The sequence below is a fragment of the Myxine glutinosa genome, chromosome 4 (assembly GCF_964187855.1).
Source record: "Myxine glutinosa chromosome 4, kmMyxGlut1.1, whole genome shotgun sequence".
NCBI classification, from domain to species: Eukaryota; Metazoa; Chordata; class Myxini; order Myxiniformes; family Myxinidae; genus Myxine; species Myxine glutinosa.
In genome coordinates this window covers 16,495,129-16,517,677 of record NC_136264.1, presented here as the reverse complement: position 1 = coordinate 16,517,677, position 22,549 = coordinate 16,495,129, and the positions used below count along the sequence as shown (strand labels likewise).

Sequence of the window (22,549 nt, the reverse complement as noted above, 5' to 3'; positions counted from 1 at the left end):
GAACAAGAACAGCACTCGGAAGAGAACATACCTCCGCCAGGATGATTAGTTTACGTGTTGCATCGCACTGATAGGCCGGATCTGGATTCGGACCTGAACCAAAATCTAATCGGCTTGTTATTGTCACCTAACCAACTCCTCCCCCAAGTTTAGTCATAACTCGTCCACAACCTTTTGAAATATCATTCCACACATCGTTTTTGGCCCCATCTCTCATTTAATCATTTCGTCGATGTTACACACCCAACCTCCACACCAAATTTCATGTGAATCCGTCCACAACTTTTTGAGATATCCTGCACATAAACACACAGGGGTGACAATATAACATCTTTCCACCTTCGGCAACGGAAGTAACCTTTCCCCATGCTTTGCGTTTCCGAGCACGATCGATATGAGCTTTATTCGTAAACTTTTAACGACAAGTGTGATGGTAACCATGTGCAGCTGATGGGTCGAATGGAGCAGTCCAGCGCTGAACCTTCCGTCAACTCCTCTCGGAGAAACGGACAATTTTAGGACGATATTTCAGAAAAAGATGCACTGAACATCTTTTGGACGAAGTTAGCTCAGGCGTTGCATTGCTGGGTGCAGCCATTTTGCCTGAATCTCGGTATTCCCTCGCCCTGAGAGCACGAGCGGCAAATTTGATTGGTCAAGACTGAGTGCAATTTTGCCCGAGTAGTGCTAGACTGAAGGTTTTTGGAAGTGCAGACAAGGCAATTGGTGTTCTATATTGGTCAAAAGTAGATAATTCCATTGAAAGAAAGAAATTTTTAAAGCCTGGGTACAAAAACAAACCAAACCGTTGAATCGGGAGTTTACCGCCGTTGATGTATTTGGGATACACTCACTGCCTTTTACACCAACTTGTGTAACAGGTTGAATTAGTTATTTGTGCCTTTTGGTTGTGTCCTTTCTGATATCCCTTAAAAACAGCAAGTTTCCTGCTTGGAATGATTTCCAATTTTGTTTGATGCCGGACAGACAGACAGGCAATTGCATTACCCCAGTGTGCGCAAGTGCGTGCAGGACGAGTCGTCGGACAATTTTGACAAATTCATTTTTTCATTTGACTTTTATGGATAGATTGTAGATGGGGACACATTTTCTTAATCCACACTCAATCCCTAAATGTTGAAGGTCAATGTGGTGATCAAAATAAAATATGGCCATCATTGAATTGCGGGCCAAGGGTAAGTTGTAGGCGATCGCCTGGGGCCTAAGCCTTCCCCGGAAGCTTACCCTTGGCGATCGCATTGTGATCGCACATATCTAGTTCTTTGGTAATGTAGCACATGGATGTGGGCAGCATACTTTGCTGTGAGCGCAGCTGTGCTGCTGATGCAGTGCCCCCTGTAGGTCAGAGCAGGAATTTTGAATTTGGCTGGTGTGCTTGAGATAGCTCACCTTCTCTTCACTAAGAACACAGTGGGATCTTTGACGTTCACCAACCAATGCTGGAGGAACCAGTCATCTACTTGGAACATGTATTTAATGTAGGGAAGTCCCAATAATACTCGTGTTTTTCCTTGTGCCCTCAATTGAACCATGGATGAACTTACTACGTCACAAAGTCAAAGCTTTATTAGCTTGTCATTCACTGCACTGAATTCATTCATTCATTCACTGCACTGGCCAGAGCACATCCTGGGCCTTCTAACTTGGGCAAACTAGATTTCCCCATCATATTCCTTTGACTCCATTGTTCACTGTACATTTAAATATTATTGATGTCATGTAATATATAGTGTCCCAGTAACCTTTGCTGATCACAATCACCTTTAAGGTTTGTCCAACACTTAGTAATTGCATATTTTTTAGGCCCATGTCACTTGCAGAAGGCTTGTACCAGAAGCTTGTTGCAGAGAGCCGAAAGGGTTGGGAAAACCGAGTCTGAACATGAGGACTCGAGTCCAATGGAAAACACGACTTCCTTGCACAGCGAACATGAACAGGTAAGCACCCTTAAAACGGCAGCACCAAACTGAACCTGTTGATCCGTAATGAAAGTTACTGTAACATATATAATGTATATAAATGGTCTTGGATTATACAAATATACTTTTCTGTTCAACACTTTGGGTTTTTGGATAGCATTTGCAGAAAAAGATATAACTGCTAATTACGATGATTCAAAATTGCAATGGAAGTTGACAGACCATGTTTGAAGTTGCCATATACAATTACGATCTCTCGGACATTGTAAATTTTTAAAAACCTTTCCTTGTAATCTTTCCAAGTGGTATATAAATTATTTAAAAGAAAGCAGCAGTACATTTGGTTCCTGGATGACTCGAGTATGTGTCTGCAGGGCGATGCACCAAGAGGCGGCATTCGGGTCGATCAGCACACCACGGAAGGCCACTTGGACATGGCAATGCATTCGAGTGTACCAAGGTGCAGTGTTTCGAATGGCATGCGCGGTCATTTTTGGGACACGCGTCTCACACTTCCCTCCGGGCATTAATGCGCTCTGGGACTGTACTTGAATAGACTGCATGCCACTTTGAGCTTGGGAAACAGCAATGTGCTCGTAGATATCAACAATTGTACAAGTGCATTCTTTATTTGTTTACATACATAGTCAATTTAATAACTTGTGTGCTATTGTTGTTGCAGAATTTCTGGAGGAACGCAGAGAATGTCTGACGTTGATCAAAAACAAATGGTACGTTTGAGATACATTTTGCGTGTACGTACACACGCAAACACACACACACACTGACCACATATACTGATACATACATACACACATGCGCACACACACACACTGACACATATACACACACACTGATACAAACACACACACACACACACACACACACACACACACATTGATACATATTGTTATGTCGGTTGGGTAGGGCATATATAGATCCAGGTAGATCTGCATAGGCAGGTGCTTCGTCTGTCGGGATAGGGAATCTTGATGTTATAAGTTCTGTAGCCCGAATATCGGATTAAGTGTATACCTATGATCATACGAGGATGATCGGGTGATAGGTAGAATAGGGATTAGGCTAACTACCCGGTATGTCAAACCTCTGTGATCATTCCGGTGTCCCTTATTGCAACACTTCACATACATTAGTTAGATCCATTAGTGCACACACTAATTAAATCCCCCTCCGTCACAAGACGATAAAACTGACCGGAAGAGCAAGATAGCAAGCGACCGCACACTACGGTGCCATGGCAGGCAGACATCGCACAGGCGGGTCCAGAGCCACGCCCAGGAGAACTCGTGATTGACAGGAGGGGGAGGGGCGAGCAACAACCAGAGCACCGATTGGAGAGTAGGGAAGATGACGGACATGCCACACTGATTGGCCACCGACAATGATGTGCCACACGATGACGTAACACCAAAGGGCGAGACATCACGGCCAATCGGTGAGGAGGCCGCGAAAAGACGGGTAAGAAGCTACGCACTGGTTGGAGGAGAAGCACCGGTGACCTGTAAAGGTGCGAAAGGTCACAAGGAAAGGAGGCACTGATTGGCAGAGAAAGAGAGCTGACATCAGATGACGAGCAACAAAACAACTGGCTCGCCGGCATTTTAGCCCTTCTCGTTTTGGCTTCCTTCCTGTGTGGACCTCCCTTCTGTCCCTTGCCTTCCTCTTGTTTGCCTGCGTTACGACGGACGTTGGGAAAACGTAACACAGCAAGGCTTGCCGCTGAACGGGCGAGACCGACGCGAGCGAGGCGCTCAGTGAGGCCTGACGGAGCGTGAATGTCGGAGCCTGGACGGCCGAGCGGACCCGACATCCAGACAGATAAGATGCACCACAGAACATAACGAGACGTTTATTTTATTATCCTTCCATTTGTTGTGTAGGTGAAGTCTGTGTGGGGACGTCCCGATTTAGGACATTTATTTACCGGCGCGTTCTTGTTATCCGTGGCAATAAAGCCTTGTTCTTTTGTATATTCTAAATCCCGTGTTCGTGTGAGTTTAATCACTTTTCAGGTTGAAGACGCTGGTGCGTGCGGGCCGTGAGGTAAATTTTGCCGCTTCTTCTTCCTCTTTCCTTCGCCCTCCTGCACGTGTATAGGAAATCCGCCATTGACCCGGACGCCTCAAGTCAGCTCGTTTCCATCCGCGATTTACCCGGTCTTATAACCGAGGGGGAGTCGCGCGACAATGTCCGTGTTACGGACACGGCTTAGATGTTATGATGGGCCGAGCGGAATGGCCGCCGTGTTCGCACAGTTTACCCGATTCCACCCGACGTTGACCAAATCGCGCTATGCTAAATCAATGAAGGAAAGGACACAACGGCTGGGATAAATGAAACGACACAAGGGGTACAGTTCTCAAGACCTCCGGAGGAGGATATAATTGGTGGTGGAGAAAAGGGGTAGATTACAAGGTAAGAGGTAAAGCACAGAAGAGATAGGCACTTAGACACAATCTTATCTATCCCAGACAGACCACAGACAAACGGAACAAGACTGACTTACACAGGGATTGATGGCAGGGAAGGACAGGCAGTCGATAGCACAAGGTGCACCTTGGCTCAGGGGCAGAATCAAGCACGGTCCAGTCCAGAGATGCGGGGAGGTATTGCAGCGCTCGGAGGTGGCGTCTCTCTTCCTTCAAGTCCAGCGCGCATCTGACGTCACCTCCCTCTTCCTGCGCATGCTCAGCGGGGAGTGACACGCCCTCGGCTCGTTGGCCCCGCCCCAGATGGGATCGGTCTGCCGCTTCTATTGGGTGCGGGGGGTTACCGGGCTCCGCCCTTGACGAGGAGCTGACAGCGAACCCCTACGTGGTAACCCCGTCGAGCACATGTTCGATGGCGGCTAACCAAGCCGGAGTGAGGACGCGCACTCCCCGCGCCGCCGCCGTTGTTGTTGCTGTTGTTGTTGTTGCTGAACCATGAGGAAGAGCTGCGGGGAGGTATTGGGAGGTCCTAAACTTCCTAACGGTGCCATACAATCACATTCTGGTGCAACGAAGAGTCAGAATTAATGGAAACGAGTCCTTAACTGACATAGACTAAGAATAACTAGCAAGATGTCCTATAGTTGTCTACGTGAGATGCGGTGGACCTGGATGCGACATTTAATGGGGGAAATAGGGGAAGGTCGGGTCTACAGAGTGTTGTTTACAGATAATGGGACTAGGGAATGGGGGATTGGGGATAGTTGGGAAGTATGGAGGAAATAGGGGAATATTTACAAGCGGATATGGATGGAGGCCAATCTCATATCCGCAACATTGCACCCTTCTCTACCTCGGGGCGTCCCGACCCGATAAATTTTTACCTACGTTAGTGTGGCACTCAGATGTAGTTCCCTCTACTATTAACTCAACCCTGAGTGCGACAGTTTTACAGATGTTCACAAATGAGTAAATATGTCCCCCTGCGACGTTGCACCCTTCTCCTAACAGAAACACACCCACAGGATAACCGAATCGCGGAAAGCATCCTCAAACTAAACATACAGCCGGTAGGGAGCATTATTTACACAAGACTGATATTTACACTACGATCCAGGACCTGTTCTTTGAGGAACACATGTAGATGGTATGCATAGAGAGAGAGCACGCATGCCAGCATCGATACACCAACCCACGAGTGCCCTGTGGCCCTACGGCCTTTAATAATGTGCAGAGCACCCCATCCAAGCACCAAAAGCACCACCCCATCATGTACAGTCAGCACCATCCGGTGCACCAATAAAGTGTTCATAAAAATGCACAATTAATTGTCCATGGTCACCGGTGGTGTCGCAGCCGGCCGATGTTCTGCCGCTGGTCTTGCCTTCTTGAAGTGCACTTGGCCTTCTGGCTTCTTTTTAAAAATAAAGAAAGGCGCCAACCGCGTCCATTTCTGAATTGTGGCCGTCAGGGGGGCCAACTAAAAGTGGTTCACCTGTATGGCATAGGTGCCACGTTGACCCAGAGGTCCATCCACGGGTGGTGCTTGCCCGCAAAAGAACTGCGGTCCATGGTGGGCGGCCACAAAAATTGCAGTCCATATGGTGTATCGATCCAGGCAGCAAGCAGCGAAAGTACAGGCCCACAACTGCAGAGCCAGCACCTCTCTCTCCTCTCTCTCTGCCCCAAAGCCAGATCCTCGGAGGTGGGAGACAAAAGAAGACAAGTGAGTAAGGTGGTAAGGGCGCAAAAGTGCACGCAATTCAAGGTAATGCACACTGGGGGCACATGGGAACCAGGTGAGACAGGTACGTTCCTACCGTACGCCCCCCCCCCCCACCAGGTAACCTACATTGCCCCTCCCTTACCCCTTACTGTATCCACAAAACACAACACTACCCATAAACATCTACTTTACACATCAACAAACGTCCCTACTGTCTTCCCCGTTCCTCCCATAAACCAAATTCGTCTTCTCTCCCTCCTAACCAATCAAATTTGCCATTTCCAACTCTCCTCAAAATTTGCCATCTCCAACTCAACATCAAAATTTGCCATCACCAATTCATCATCAGTCCCTCCTAAGGAGGGAGAGATGGAATCACCCCAATGTCTCATCCACGTCGTGATGCGTCTCACAAATCCACACAGCAATTCTCATTTCCTGCAACACAAAACAAAGAAAACACAGGTGTGGAGTCATCATCACCACCTCAGGTAAGTGGCTGCGTATGGTGCGACAGGTTCATCAATCCTAACTATTTCCTAAATGACTTTAACAACTTTACATTACCCGGGGTCTTTCCCTGCCAATCCATTGGCCAATTTACACTATGGGTTCTAAAAACCAATTCCCATTGACCAAACTGTGGTGCTTCTCAATTTGGGGTCTCACTCCCCCGATTCATCTCCCGGTGCCCTCGCACAATTTCTGGGCTGTGACGTGTAGCTCTCCCAGCAGGTCTACCCACCTGCACACCTCCACCACTGTAGTTGCCACCCGAGCTTACCTGCTCCTCACCCTAACCTAACTAACTGGGGAAGGCCCTTTCGCACTCTCACCCCCTCAGTGCCCTCTCTGGCACGGGCTGCCCGATCCACACCCGGGATCCTCAGGCACCCACTGACACTAACGGCTCCCAGAGCCCACCTGCGGCCTCACCTGGCCGACATCCTCACAGTGGTGGAGTGCCCAAACCAACTACACACACTAACAGGCTACACGCCCAGCCATTTCCACAACACTAATGCACCCATCCAAATACCATTCTGTCACCCGCACCACAGATGCCAATATCCAACCACAATTTACCTATACCTTCTAACTATTCTTTAAACTACCCTCCCCGGGTACTCGTGAAAAGGGGTCCACTCTTCCCCCATCCACACCTTCGCACCATGCACACCACTCCGTACCACTTACTCCAACTCTCTCCACACCTGTACTTGCACACCTGTGCTCTCACACCTGGTGCCACCTGCACCCTTCTCTCCCCAAAGCGCATTCGCGCTGATCCACAACACTCACTACTCATACACTGCTCCACACACCTGTCCAGTTCTCACACAGCATCATCTCATCTAACTACTCCCCTCCGAAACTTGCGCTTCCCAGTCGTCCCTTTAAACTATTGCGCTCCCTCGTCATTATCATCCACTCTAATCTACCTGCGTCCCCTCTACAGGTATCAGTCACTATCTAAACTTAACGTTACCTAATGTCATCTTCTAGGGCCCTACACACAATATCCTAACCCACCCGGGCTAGTTTTCACTGCCATAAACCCCATAAACTATAGCGTATTTGCCCCCACATGGGAAGGGTGGCAGGGATGCCACCCTTACCCACCGGGCCCATCGCTCATCGATCCCCCAGTCCTCTGGCACTAATAAGCCCCCCTTATTCAGAGGTACTGGGTCCCGCCTCGGCATCTGAAGCCGAGGCAATCCACGGGGGTGCCTGCTCGCCGGCGTAAGGCCTTCTAGTTTCCCGGGGTCTGGCGGGGGGGGTGTCTGGGGTCGGCTAACCCGCTCCCCCCTGGGCGGAGTTAAGGACCTCAACCGCCGGGGATCATCCCGGCGCGTGGCTCGACAGTGCCGCGCCAGGTGACCCAGACGGTTGCAAGTATAGCACCTCACCTGATAAGGTGCTTCTCTCCGGAATTCCAAATTTCCCCCCCTGAAGGTCCGAATTGGATTACCCGCTCGTGGTCCACCGCGGGCCACCTCCGGGGCCGCCTGCTATGGTCCAGGTTCCGCCAGGCGCTGGTCCACCAGCCTCCGGACCATGCCCGCCAGGTCAGGACTCACGTCGGGGGCGGGCCCCCTAAGGGGTCCGCCCTCCATCGGGGGTCCCACCTGGCGGACCGCCATTGCGTGACGCTCGCTCCCCCGGGCCAGGGGCCTCGCTGCTTCCCAACGGGCCGCAGCGTCAGCCGCCTGGCTCAGAGTCTGCGGGCGCCACATGGCGAGCTGTTGCCGGAGCTCAATATCCGGGAGGGCCTGGATAAAATGGTCCAGCGCCAGGCTTTCCCGGGAATCCGCTGCCATGCTAGCATGTGCGATCCCCACTGCGCGGCGAATGTCGTGGGCAAGTTCCCCGATGGCTTCCTGGGGCTTGCGTTTTCGCAGCGCGAGCTGAGCTTTAACAAGCTCGCTCTGCTGTTCAATGCCGAATCGATTAATTAGGGCGTCGCGGAGGGCTGGCAGGGTGAGAGCACCCGGTGGTAATGCCATCAGCACCTCCGCCGCCGCGCCGCGCAATGCGGCCACCAGGTGTACTCCACCTTCGTCCTCACCCCAACCGTTGCCCTTACACACACAGTCAAACTGCGCCAGGTACGCGCGTAGATCACTCTTGCCGTCATACGGCGCGAGTGGGACCTTGTGGGACCACCTCGTATGCGAGTCGTTGCCCGCCTGCCGGACCCCGTGCGTCGCCCCTTGCGGGGTCAGCGCGGGGCCGAACCGGCCGGGCCCCCACAGTACATTACCCCCAAGGGGCTCCCGTGCCTCCCCTGTCCCTCTAAAAACTACCCCTGTTGGTGTCGATGCATGGGTCACACTTCCGCAACCCGCTACCCATTCCATACCACCACAACCTTGCTCACCCACACCTCGCACCTCTCCCATCACCGGACCCTCTCGCTCGCACCCTCGTTCCATACCCTCCGGACCAGCCATACACCTCACTCTTGGCCTCTCACGAACATCCGGGTCTATCTCGACCCCCAAGCTTATTAAATCACCTGGCGCATCATACGCACGACCATATTGGTCACCACTTACACCGGGTCCTCTTTCTCTTCGCTTCTCCTCCATCACCTGCGAATCCCTCATCCGGTTAATGAGCACATCATCACGATCCGAACACAGACTTTGGACCAATTCTTTTACTTCCTCCTTTATCTCTTTCTTATCCTCTCTCCGTCGCTTCTTAATTTCGCTCACCCCTTCTTCCACTTCTTCTAATTTCTGCTTCACCTCCTTCATCTCCTCGTGCGCCCCCTTAAGTTCTTCCTCTAACTCCACCTTATTTTTTTCTATGTGCTCCCGCACCTCCCGCTCTTTAACCTCCATCACCTCTACCACCTTGTTCATTTTCCTCGTCAGGTCCTCATGTACCGTCTGACACTCTTTTGTAATTACCCCTACGTCCTTTTTCATCTCCTTCTGTGTCGATTTTAAACCCTCTATTACCGCTGTGTTCTTCTTTACCTGGTCCCCCAACTCCTTTTGTCCCACTGTCAGTTGTTCTACTCCCAGCGTCAACTCCTCTATACCACCTTGCAATTTTACAGTCCCCTTTCTCACCTCCTTCTCCATGCGCTCCTTACAGTGCCTCACCTCCTCGCGCACTCCTCCGACCTCCTCACTCACACCTCTTCTGATCTCTTCTCCCATCACTTGCATCTCCTGCCCAGATGCCACCCTCATCTGCTCCATTTCCTCCCTGTGAGCATCCAATTTAGTTTCTACCCCCATTCTGACCCCCTCTATCTGCTGCCCCATTTGTTTAACTTCCCTTTCCGCTTGGTCCCTCATGTCCCTCAATTTGCCTTCCATACTGTTTTCTAACTCCTCTAACCCCTTTTTCATCCCTTCCATTTGATTCTCCTGAACGGCCATTCTGTTTTCTACCCACATTAACCCCTCCTGTATTTCCCCTAATCTATTGTCTAATCCCTCTATTCTACTCCCTAACCCTCCGATCTGGGCCCCCATCCTTTGTTCTAACCGTTGGCTATTGGCCCCCATGTCCTCCCTCAATTTCTCGCTATTGGACCCCATGTCCTCCCTCAATTTCTCGCTATTGGACCCCATGTCCTCCCTCAATTTCTCGCTATTGGACCCCATGTCCTCCCTCAATTTCTCGCTATTGGACCCCATTACCCCCATTTGGCCCTCCAATCGCTCACCCTGAGCATCCATCCGGTTCCCCATTACCCCCAATTGCTCACTCTGCAGTTTGAGGGACGCCTGCATTTGCGCCATAAATTGCTCCATGAGGGCCTGCATTTGGGCCATCCCTCCCACTTGTGCAGCGGGTGCGGCCGCCGTAGCTATGTGCGAGGCGCCATTTTGCGCGCCCGCAACCTCGTGCGCGAGGACGCCATTTTGCGAACCTGCCGCCCCCACTGCTTCGCTCTCCTCATGTCCCTCAATTTGGTCCTGGATCGACCCTGCCTCACTCTCCACTACCGGAACCCAGCCGTCTTGATCTGCCATAGCGCGACTTTCAAAATTCGGGTTTTTATTTTTGTAAAACAAAATCAAATTTCGCCATTAATAATTTCGAGCGCGTGAAGCGCGCTTCGGGTCCAATCCCACTTCCCGACACCAATTGTTATGGACACGGCTTAGATGTTATGATGGGCCGAGCGGAATGGCCGCCGTGTTCGCACAGTTTACCCGATTCCACCCGACGTTGACCAAATCGCGCTATGCTAAATCAATGAAGGAAAGGACACAACGGCTGGGATAAATGAAACGACACAAGGGGTACAGTTCTCAAGACCTCCGGAGGAGGATATAATTGGTGGTGGAGAAAAGGGGTAGATTACAAGGTAAGAGGTAAAGCACAGAAGAGATAGGCACTTAGACACAATCTTATCTATCCCAGACAGACCACAGACAAACGGAACAAGACTGACTTACACAGGGATTGATGGCAGGGAAGGACAGGCAGTCGATAGCACAAGGTGCACCTTGGCTCAGGGGCAGAATCAAGCACGGTCCAGTCCAGAGATGCGGGGAGGTATTGCAGCGCTCGGAGGTGGCGTCTCTCTTCCTTCAAGTCCAGCGCGCATCTGACGTCACCTCCCTCTTCCTGCGCATGCTCAGCGGGGAGTGACACGCCCTCGGCTCGTTGGCCCCGCCCCAGATGGGATCGGTCCGCCGCTTCTATTGGGTGCGGGGGGTTACCGGGCTCCGCCCTTGACGAGGAGCTGACAGCGAGCCCCTACGTGGTAACCCCGTCGAGCACATGTTCGATGGCGGCTAACCAAGCCGGAGTGAGGACGCGCACTCCCCGCGCCGCCGCCGTTGTTGTTGCTGTTGTTGTTGTTGTTGCTGAACCGTGAGGAAGAGCTGCGGGGAGGTATTGGGAGGTCCTAAACTTCCTAACGGTGCCATACAATCACATTCTGGTGCAACGAAGAGTCAGAATTAATGGAAACGAGTCCTTAACTGACATAGACTAAGAATAACTAGCAAGATGTCCTATAGTTGTCTACGTGAGATGCGGTGGACCTGGATGCGACATTTAATGGGGGAAATAGGGGAAGGTCGGGTCTACAGAGTGTTGTTTACAGAAAATGGGACTAGGGAATGGGGGATTGGGGATAGTTGGGAAGTATGGAGGAAATAGGGGAATATTTACAAGCGGATATGGATGGAGGCCAATCTCATATCCGCAACAATACACACACACATATATATATATATATTTTGTTACGGACCGCGGATAAGGATGTTGGTTTGCCGAGCGGATGGCACCGCGGCCGTACAGTTACCCCGACTAACCCGATTCCCGAACGTTGGCCGGATCGCGCCACAGATATTCAATAGGGAAAAGACAAAGGCGACACGGATGTGAAGAAGAAGAAGAAGACAAAAATGTTGGCAATACTACTAAATTTATTCCTATTATATACACGCTCAAAGTAACCAAGGAAGAAGGAAAGATAATAAAATAATTTACAGAAGATATTAGGGACACAGTGCAACGCTAGCTTATACAAACTTAATTAACCCAAGGACAGAACAAACAAAACAAACTCACGTACACAAGAAGGATGGAAAGGCAGGAGGTGGATGGCTGGAGGGAAAGGAAGGTCCAAGGATGCTGCAGCACGATCGGCGCGTTTAGCAGCCGCCGTTCCTTCGCGGCCCCGCTCAAAACTGCCGTCCAGGCCCCAAGCTGCGGTTACTGAAGCTACTGTTGTTGAAGCTGCTGTGTTGCTGCGTGGACGTCGCGTGCTTTCTCCAGGCTTCTTGCTGTTAACTCCTTTTTTTTGGTCCAACTTTGGCGAGCAAGGCGACGAATAGCAGGCTTTGTGCTTCCCTGGATATCCTTTTTTGCAATACCTTGCGCGCACGCTTTTTATAGCGCCTCCGGCGATCAAGCCGCCGGCCTTTTTGACACGCCCATCGGTGTGCTCACCTCGGCCCTGGTTGGTCACGCGACCCTCTGGCTCCGCCCTTGATAACGACGGGCGGGCACGGCCTTCTTCCCTGACCCGAGCACATGTTCAATGGTGGTTTTGGAGGGGATGTAATTGGCAATCGAGGCTTGGCAATGACGAAAGGGGAAATGGAGGTTTTGGGAATGGGAATGATGAATGAAGGGAATCTGTCTTATTTCACTTGGTGCAATGGAGTGTCATCTTAATGGAAGACAAGGCCTTACCCTAATACACATAATAAAGATATAACTATTGAACAGGGGTATCTATGATTGGCTGACGTGATTGTTTATGACCTAATTATTGGACGCCCTTTGACCTTTATACAACACTGGAGTGAGGAGAGTCTAGAATAAAGCAATATTTCACAACAATTTACTATACAATACACACAATAAAAAACAAACACAATCCTCATATCCGCAACACTGCACCCTCCTCCTCTTAGGCACTGCCCGGGCCTATAACTTTAATTTAGTGTGACACGTAGGTGTAGTTCCCTCTACTTTTAACCTGACCCTGAGTGCGACAGTTTTAAAACATAAATAAATATGTCCCGCTGCTCCATTGCACCCTACCTAACAGACTCATGCCCACAGCTAACCGAATTGCGGCATGGTCTTCAAACTATACATTGACGGTGGGGAGCATTATTTACAATGACGTTACTTTATTTACAAAACTAACCCAGGACCTGTGATTGTTCTTTTGGGGGGGAGAGACAGTCTGCTCTGCATCAATGCACCATGAAAGCACCCATAAACGCACCAAAACACCCTCAAGCACCAAAGGGTGCGCAGTCATCACTGTTCATGAATAAAAAATAAAAACAACAACCCCTAACCCTGCTGGTGGTCTCTTGCTCTTCGGCTCCCTCTGCTGGCTATTATTATTTCTTCCAGATGTTGTCTTTCTTTCATTTTCTTACTGGCGGCCTATTGGTGGAAATAAAATGAACTGCACCCAACGTGTCCATTTTCATTTATTTATGGCCCACAGGGGCCGACTATGTATGGTTCACCTGTGGGGCATCGGTGCCCTGTGGCCAAGGTCCGCCAGCAAGATTTCGGGCCTTCATGGCCGGTTCCAGCAGAGGGGCCATGCCCCAACCCATGGGGTCTATAAGTGGTGCTCGGCCACAGACATGTGGTCCATTATGTGGTGCATCGATGCAGACAGCTGGTTCTGGGAGTTCCGGGCGCACAATGGCGGACTCACGCACACTCCCCTCGGCGCCCAGTGGCGCACAGGTCCTCATGTGGGAGACAAAGGGGGGGAAAGACAGATGAGCGAGGGGTAAGGTCACAAGGGTACACATCAAACATGCAATGCAAGGCGAAATGCGTACGGAGAGCGAAGTGAGAAAAACTCGTCCCTACCGTACGTCACCCCCCCTGTCACCTACACTACCCTTGCCCTTACCCGATATGTACAAAATCTACACATTTACAAATCCGTCGCTACCGTCACGTCTTCCCCATATTTCCCCTATACCAAATTCGTTCCCACAATCCCTCTAACCAAAATTTGCCATCACCCAATTCATCATCAATCATCAATCCTCATAAGGAGGAAGAGATGGAACATCAAGCACAATGTCACACCCACGTCATGATGCGTCTCACATTCCAAACATTTGCATCAAAAATAATAAAACAACCTGGCATGGTGTGGAGGTACGTCATCCCAGGTGAGTGGATGCAGATGGTGCGAGGAGACTTCAATCCTAACTATCCTCTAAATGACATTAACACACTTTACACTACCCGGGGTCTTTCCCTGCCAAACCATTGGCAATCTTACTCTATGTGGTTTTAAAAACCAATTCCCATTGACCAAACTGTGGTGCTTCTCAATTTGGGGTCTCACTCCCCCGATGCAACTCCCTGTGCCCTTGCACAATTTCCTGGCTGGGTCGTGCAGCTCTCCCAGCAGGTCTACCCACCTGCACACCTCCACCACTGTAGTTGCCACCCGAGCTTACCTCGCTCCTCACCTAACCTATCTAACTGGGGAAGGCCCCTCCTGGCTCTGTCACCCCTCGGTGCCCTCTGGCACTGGGCTACCCGGGTCCGTTCTCCGGATCCTCGGGCCCCATCCACAACAACTCTACCGGCTCCCAGAGCCCACCTGCGGCCTCACCTGGCCGACATCCTCACAGTGGTGGAGTGCCCAAACCAACTACACACACTAACAGGCTACACGCCCAGCCATTTCCACAACACTAATGCACCCATCCAAATACCATTCTTTCACCTCGCACCACAGATGCCAATATCCAACCACAATTTACCTGTACCCTCTACCTAACACTTAAACTACCCTCCCCGGGTATTCGTGATGGGGGTCCACTCTTCCCCCATTCACACCTCCGCACCATCCACTCCACTCCACTCCACAGTTTCCATCATACTCACTCCACGACCATCCATTCCAATACTCCATATATTCCAGACCATTTATTCCATACAACCATTCTCCATACACCTGTCGTTGCACACCTGTGCAACCACACCTGGTGCCACCTGCACCCTCCTTCCTTCCTGGACCATTTGGTCAGCACAACTCATCACTATCACTCTCATACACTGCTCCATCCACCTGTCCAGTTGCACACCTGTGCAATCACACCTGGTCCTCACACACTTTTCACAATACACTTCTGAATACACCTCCAACACTCATACGGCATCATATAATCTACCTGTTGCCCTGCTAACTTAGTGCTCCCCGTCTTCCCTTTAAACTAAGCACATACCACGTCATTATCATCCACTCTAATCTACCTGCATCCCCACTACAGGTATCATTGTCACTACCTAATCTTACCGTTACCTAAGGTCAATCTTCTAGGTCCCTACACATTATCCAAACCCTCCCTCGGCGAGCTTACACTGCCATAAACCCCATAAATCTAGTGCTCCTTTGCCCCCGATGTGAGAGATGGCAGAGTTGCCATCCCATCACATCGGGTATCTCTCACTACCAACCCCCCCAGTCCTCTGACGCTACGAGCCCCCGTCGCAAGAGGTACTGGGTCCTGCCTCGGCATCTAGAGCCGAGGCGATCCATGAGGGCGCCTGCTCGCCGGCATAAGGTCTTAACCGGTCGGCATGGACGATCCGAGGGAGGGCCCGTGGCCCCATATTGATCTTAACGACCACGTCACAGACGTGCGACAGGACGACTCCCGTGCCTTGCCAGGGGGAGGTGAGTTTTGGGTACCTGCCCTTCCGCCTCCGGGGATTAAAGAACCAAATCTTCATCCCCGGAGCGTATTGACTCCCCTGGCTCCGGTCGTCGTACCTGCGCTTCATCTTGGCCCCTGCCAGATGGAGCTGGTGGCGGGCGAAGGCATGGACCCGCTCCATGCCTTCCTCCAAGTGACGTGCGTAACCCTCCCTCGGCGGTGTATCCGTGGTGTCTGGCACGGGACCGCATAGCAAGTCGGCGGGAGCCCGTAACTCCCGCCCATACATAAGCAACGCTGGACTGCATGCGGTGGCCCCGTGCTGGCTAGTTCGGTAGGCCATCAACAGGTACGGGAGATGTTCGTCCCAGTCATCCTGACGGATGGTGGTGAACAATGCCAGTTGTTGGATCAATGTTCGATTGAACCTTTCCACCATCCCGTCAGATTGTGGCCGCAAGGGCGTGGTTGTGGTCTTTCGAATTGACAGGAGTCTGCACACATCTTTTAGCAATTGACTTTCAAAATTTCGACCCTGATCGGTGTGCAGCTCCTGTGGAATCCCGTGCCGACATACAAATCCTTCTACGAAGGCCTGCGCCACAACCCCGGCTTCTTGGTTGGGGAGGGTGTAGGCCTCCGGGCACTTGGTGAAATAATCCATCACAACGAGGATATACTTATTACCTTGGCGGGTGTGGGGCAGCGGTCCTAGAATATCGATAGCAACCCGCTCAAGGGGGGCCCCCACCTGATGTAATTGAAGGGGGGCCCACATCCTCCGTGCTGGTCCCTTTTTGGCAGAACAGGCGTCGCATCTCCGACACCAGTCCTGTATGTCGCGCCCCATATTCACCCAATAGAACCTCCGGCGGACCCGAGATATTGTCTTTGTCCTGCCCAAATGGCCGCCGGAGCGGGTACCATGCACCTGTTGTAAGATGACGTTCTTGAATTTGTCAGGGACTATCACCAGCCAGGAAGTTCTATCAGAGGGAACCTCCACCCACTTGCGATATAAGATGTTGCCTTTCAACTCCAGGGTCTGCCACTGAGCCCAATACGCCTTTGTCTGCGCCCCGAGGGGGGTGACCTCTTCCCCTTTTGGTCTTTGCCCCAATCTGACCCATTTGAACACCGGCCCCAGAACGGGATCCTCCTGCTGGGCCGTGCTCCACGCCAAAGTTCCAAATTCTTCATCTGCGGTTAGTGGCAAAATTGGCCCTCTCACCCGGGTTGCCCAGACGACGAGAATCGGGGCAGAATCGCCCAATTGCTCCCTCTCCTCGTGTCTCGCACAAAATTTGCAGTTTTCCCCCAGACAAGGGCGCCGAGAGAGTGCGTCCGCATTACCATGGGCCTTCCCGGCCCTATGGGTCACATTGAAATCGTACTGCTGCAACTTTTCCAACCACCTTGCAATTTGGCCCTCCGGTTCCTTGAACCAAAGGAGCCATTGCAAGGAGGAATGGTCAGTTCGAACCGAAAATTTCCGCCTGTACAGGTACGGGTGGAAATGGTTCATGGCAGCCAGCATAGCCAATAACTCTTTGCGAGTGACACAATAATTTCGCTCGGGCCTACTTAAGGCCCGACTATAATAACCAATCACTCTCTCCACGCCCTCCTGTGTCTGAGACAAAACTGCGCCCAATCCTTCCTGGCTCGCATCCGTGTCCAGGGTAAATGTCCTGTTACTAGTGGGGTAAACTAGAAGGGGTGCGGATGTTAAACACCCCTTCAATTTTAGGAAGGCCTCGTGGCACTCCCTTGTCCAATTAAATCGCGTCCCCTTCTCCGTCAGCCGGTGGAGGGGACGGGCCAACTCTGCAAATTTCGCCACAAAGCGCTGGTAGTAGGAGCAGAGTCCCAAAAATCCCCGCACCTCCTTGATGGTACGTGGTGCGGGCCACTCCTCTACCGCTCTAATTTTGTCTGGGTCCGTTTTTACCCCCTCACGGCCAATCACGTGACCTAGATAGGCCACCTCTCTTGCAAACAAGGTGCACTTACTCGGGTTCAGCTTCAACTCTGCCTGTCTGAGGCACCCGAACACCTGGTCCAAATTAGCTAACGCCTGGGGGAAGGTCTTGGCATGTACCAGGACGTCATCCAGGTATACCAGGCATGATTTCCATGGCATGCCGCCTAGCACATGCTCCATTAATCTCTCAAAGGTGGCGGGGGCGTTACACAAACCAAACGGCATCACAGTGAACTGATACAGCCCCTTACCTGTGGAAAATGCCGTTTTCTCCTTCCCTGTCCGATCCATCTCCACCTGCCAATACCCACTCTTGAGGTCCAAAGTTGTGAACCAATTTGAGCCCGCAACGGCATCGAGGGTGTCATCAATCCTTGGCAGGGGATATGAGTCCTTGAGTGTCACGTTGTTTAGCTGGCGATAGTCCACGCAGAACCGCGTGGTCCCATCCTTCTTTTTGACCAGCACAACAGGTGACATCCAAGGACTTCCCGAGGGCTCGATCACGCCTGCGTCGAGCATTTTTTCAACCTGCTCGTCAGCTTCCACCCTCTTGCTCCAAGGGAGCCGTCGGGCGGCCTGACGAATAGGCCGGGCCTCACCGGTGTGGATCTGATGTTTCACCAGGCCCGTACGTCCAATATCCTCGGTGGACAAGGAGAAGAGGTCCAAATGGAACCCAACCAGTTTGTGTAAGGCCTCCCTCTGGGTACCTCCCAACTCTACACTACTACGATTTACCATCTCGCAAATGGGATCGGGCCAATTCCTACTACTTATTGAAGGCTCCCCCTGGGGCCGGCTCGGCTAGACGTTCTCGCCCCTCACTGACGCGACTTCTCTAACTGGGGTGCAGCCAGCTACCTTCGTGCCCCTCACTATAGTGCATGGTTCTGTGCTAATATTAATTACTCGGACGGCCACCACCGGCCCGTCCGTTTTTACAAGGGTGCGGCCCACGATTAAACCAGGTATGGATCGCGCTGCCACCGGTTCGACCAGGCCGCAGGACTCCTGCCATGTCGGGCGAGCTGACCATCGGGCCGGCACTATGGCCTCGGCCCCCGGAGGGATGGTCACGGCCTCAGGAGCCTCCAGCTCCACCCTCTCGGCCGTGCTCACCCCCTCCAATGGTAACTCTTCCACTCCCCATCGCAGGATCCCCCGGCTCAAGTTGATTTTACAACCGCTGGCAGTCAACAAATCCAACCCTATTAAGCATGGGTCGCACACCTCCGCCACCCAAACCCCTCTATCTCTTGCTTTACCGATCCCAACTTGAGGGTCACAAAACCACGCCCTATGATCGGGGCCGTTGCCCCGGTAGCCAACTGCAAACTATGATTTTCCAGACGCTGGATTTTACCCCAGCCGTCTGCACTCGAATTAAGGATCACGGGGCTGATGATCGTGGCGCTGGCTCCCGTGTCCACAACGCCGTCTACCCCCACGCCGGCAATTTTGCACCGAATTGTTAAGCTACCTGTTCCAATTTGGCCACAATGAATGACCTGTCGCGTCAACGAGGGCTTCTCTCCATCCCCTACTGCCGAACACCGCCCTGCATGCCCGGCACGTTCTAGTTTACCGGGCCCTGGCGGGGGGGTGTCTGAGGTCGGCTAGGCCGATCGATACTGGGCGGAGTTGAGGGCATCGGCTGACGGGGAATGTCCCGGCGCGGAGCTCAACACTCCCACGCACGGTGACCCATCCGAGCACAATTATAGCACCTCACCTGGTAAGGTGCTTGCCTCCGGCATTCCAAATTTCCGAGCACAATTATAGCACCTCACCTGGTAAGGTGCTTGCCTCCGGTATTCCAAATTTCCCCCCCTGTATGTCCGAATTGGGGTACTCTGTCAGGGACTACCGGGTGCCACCACTGGAGCCGCCTGCCATAGTCCAGGTCCCGCTAGACGCCGATCCACCAGCCTCCGAACCATGCTCTCCAGGTCAGGGCCCCCGTCGGGGGCCGGCCCCCTGGGGGGGGGGCGACCCCCATGACGGGCCCTACCTGACGCACCGCCACTGCGTGGCGCTCGCCTCCCCGGGCCAGGGGCCTCGCTGCTTCCCAACGGGCTGCAGCGTCGGCCGCCTGACTCATGGTCTGCGGGCGCCACATGGCGAGCTGTTGTCGGAGCTCCAGATCCGGAAGGGCCTGAATAAAGTGATCCAGCGCCAGGCTTTCCTGGGAACTCGCTGCCATGTCCGCGTGTGCAATCCCTACCGCGCGGCGAATATCGTGAGCAAGTTCCCCGATGGTCTCCTGGGGCTTGCGTTTACGCTGCGCAAGTTGAGCTTTAACAAGCTCGCTTTGCTGCTCGATACCGAAACGATTAATTAAAGCCGCACGGAGAGCTGACAGGGTGAGAGCACCCGGTGGTAAAGCTGTCAGCACCTCCGCCGCCGCACTGCGCAGCGCCCCTACCAGGTGTACTCCACCTTCGTCCGGACTCCAACCATTGCCTCGGCACACGTACTCAAACTGCGCCAGGTACGCCCTCAGATCACTCTTGCCGTCATACGGCGCGAGTGGTACCTTGTGGGCGCCCGAAGGCCGGACCCCGCGCGTCACTCCTGGCGGGATCAACGCGGGACCAAACCGTTCGGGCTCCCACAGTGCGCTATTCCCGGGGGGCTCCCGCGCGTCCCCCGTCCCTCCAAACACTACCCCTCTTGGCGTCGATGCCTGGGTCGCCCTTCTGCAACCCGCTACCCACTCCATACCCACACATCCTTGCTCACCAGCACCCCCCTCACTCCCCAAAGTCAGACCTCCTTGCACACCTCCTCTTTCCACACACTCCGGACCAGTCATACACCTCACTATTGGTCCCTCACGAACACCCGGGTCTACACCACCCCCCAAGCCGACTAAATCTCCCCTCACACCATATACATTTCCGCGTATATCGTCACTCACCTCGGTACCTCGTCGTCGCACCTCTTCTGCCACCTGCAAACTCTTTATTTGGTTAGTGAGCACATAATCATGATTTGAACACAGACCTTGCACATACTCCATCACTTCCTCCCTGATCTCCTTTTTAGTTTCCCTCCGTCTCTTCTTAATTTCACTCACCCCTTCTTCCACCTCCTCTAATTTTTCCTTTACCTCCTTCATCTCCCGGTGCGCCCCCTCTATCTCTTCCTCTAACGCCACTTTAACCGTTTCTATGTGCGTCCTCACCTCTCGGTCCTTTGTCTCCATTACTTCTGTCACCTCTTCCAACTTCTTCGTCAACCCCTCATGTACCATCTGACATTCCTTCTGTGTCGTTATTAATTCATTTTTAATGTCTTTTTGTGTCGCTTTTAACCCCCCGATTATTGCAGTATTCTTTTCCACTTGGTCCACGAGTTCTTTTTGTCCCATTGTCAGCTGTTCTACTCCCCTCGTCAGACCCGCTATGCCCCCCTGTAACCTAGCCGTATTATTCCTCACCTCTTTCTCCATACGCTTCTCACCTCGCTTTACCTCCTCGCGTACCCCCGAGACCTCCTCGCGTACCCCTGAGACCTCCTCGCGTACCCCCGAGACCTCCTCGCGTACCCCCGAGACCTCCTCGCTTACACCTCGTCGTATCTCCTCCTTCATCTCCTTCATCTCCTTCATCTCCTTCATCTCCTTCATCTCCTTCATCTCCTTCATCTCCTTCATCTCCTTCATCTCCTTCATCTCCTTCATCTCCTTCATCTCCTTCATCTCCTTCATCTCCTTCATCTCCTTCATCTCCTTCATCTCCTCCATCTCCTCCATCTCCTCCATCTCCTCCATCTCCTTAGTAGATGCCGCCCTCATCTGTCCCAATTCATCCCTCTGAGCATCCAGTTTGGTTTCTACCCCGATTTTCACCTCCTCTATCTGGTTCCCCATCCGTTTGATTTCCCGGGCGGATTGCTCCCCTACTTCCCGCAATTTGTCGTCCATTGTGTTTTCTAACCCCCTTAACCTATTTTTCACCCCTTCCATCCCATTGTCTAACCCCTCAAATTTCTTGTCTAACCCCTCAAATTTCTTGTCTAACCCCTCAAATTTCTTGTCTAACCCCTCAAATGTATTTCCCATATTGTTTAACCCGTCTCTTAATTGCTCACTAGTACCCCTTGCTTCGTCCCTCATTTGGCCCCTCAATTGCTCACCCTGAGCATCCATCTGGTTCCCTAATTGCTGACAATTAGCCCTCATCTCGTCCTTCTGCAGGTTGAGGGACGCCTGCATTTGTGCCATAAATTGCTCCATGAGGGCCTGCATTTGGGCCATCCCTCCCACTTGTACAGCGGGTGCGGCCGCCGTAGCCATGTGCGAGGCGCCATTTTGCGCGCCTGAAACCTCGTGCGCGAGGGCGCCATTTTGCGCGCCTGACACCTCCTCAACCACCTCCTCAACCACCTCCTCATTGTTCTCCCCCCTCTGATCCTGGGTTACTCCTAACCCCTCTTCTAGTTCCCCCACCTGCATCCGATCGCCTTGACTATCCATGGCGCGATTTCAAAATTCGGGTTTTTTTTTTAAAACAAAACAAATTTCGGCAGCTCGTAATTTTGAGCGCGTTAAGCGCGCTTCGGGTCCGTTCCCGCTCCCGACACCAATTGTTACTGCCAATTGTACAATTGGTGTTCCATAATTTGGGCTAAATAAATTTAGTCCCAGGTTCGAATCCCAACTCCTGACTACCAATTGTTACGGACCGCGGATAAGGATGTTGGTTTGCCGAGCGGATGGCACCGCGGCCGTACAGTTACCCCGACTAACCCGATTCCCGAACGTTGGCCGGATCGCGCCACAGATATTCAAT

General features: G+C 52.3%; 1 protein-coding gene across 3 annotated transcripts in view; it reads left to right on the top strand.

Annotated features, from left to right (window-relative positions):
- Window positions 1-22,549, top strand: part of LOC137424465 (ankyrin repeat domain-containing protein 26-like) — a 159,893-nt gene that overhangs the window by 118,907 nt on the left and 18,437 nt on the right. For all 3 annotated transcript variants that reach the window (XM_078775498.1, XM_078775499.1, XM_078775500.1), the window contains 3 exons: window positions 1,825-1,958; window positions 2,315-2,400; window positions 2,623-2,671. In XM_078775498.1, coding sequence (XP_078631624.1) covers window positions 1,825-1,958; window positions 2,315-2,400; window positions 2,623-2,671 — 269 coding nt within the window. The remainder of the gene's footprint in view (window positions 1-1,824; window positions 1,959-2,314; window positions 2,401-2,622; window positions 2,672-22,549) is intronic.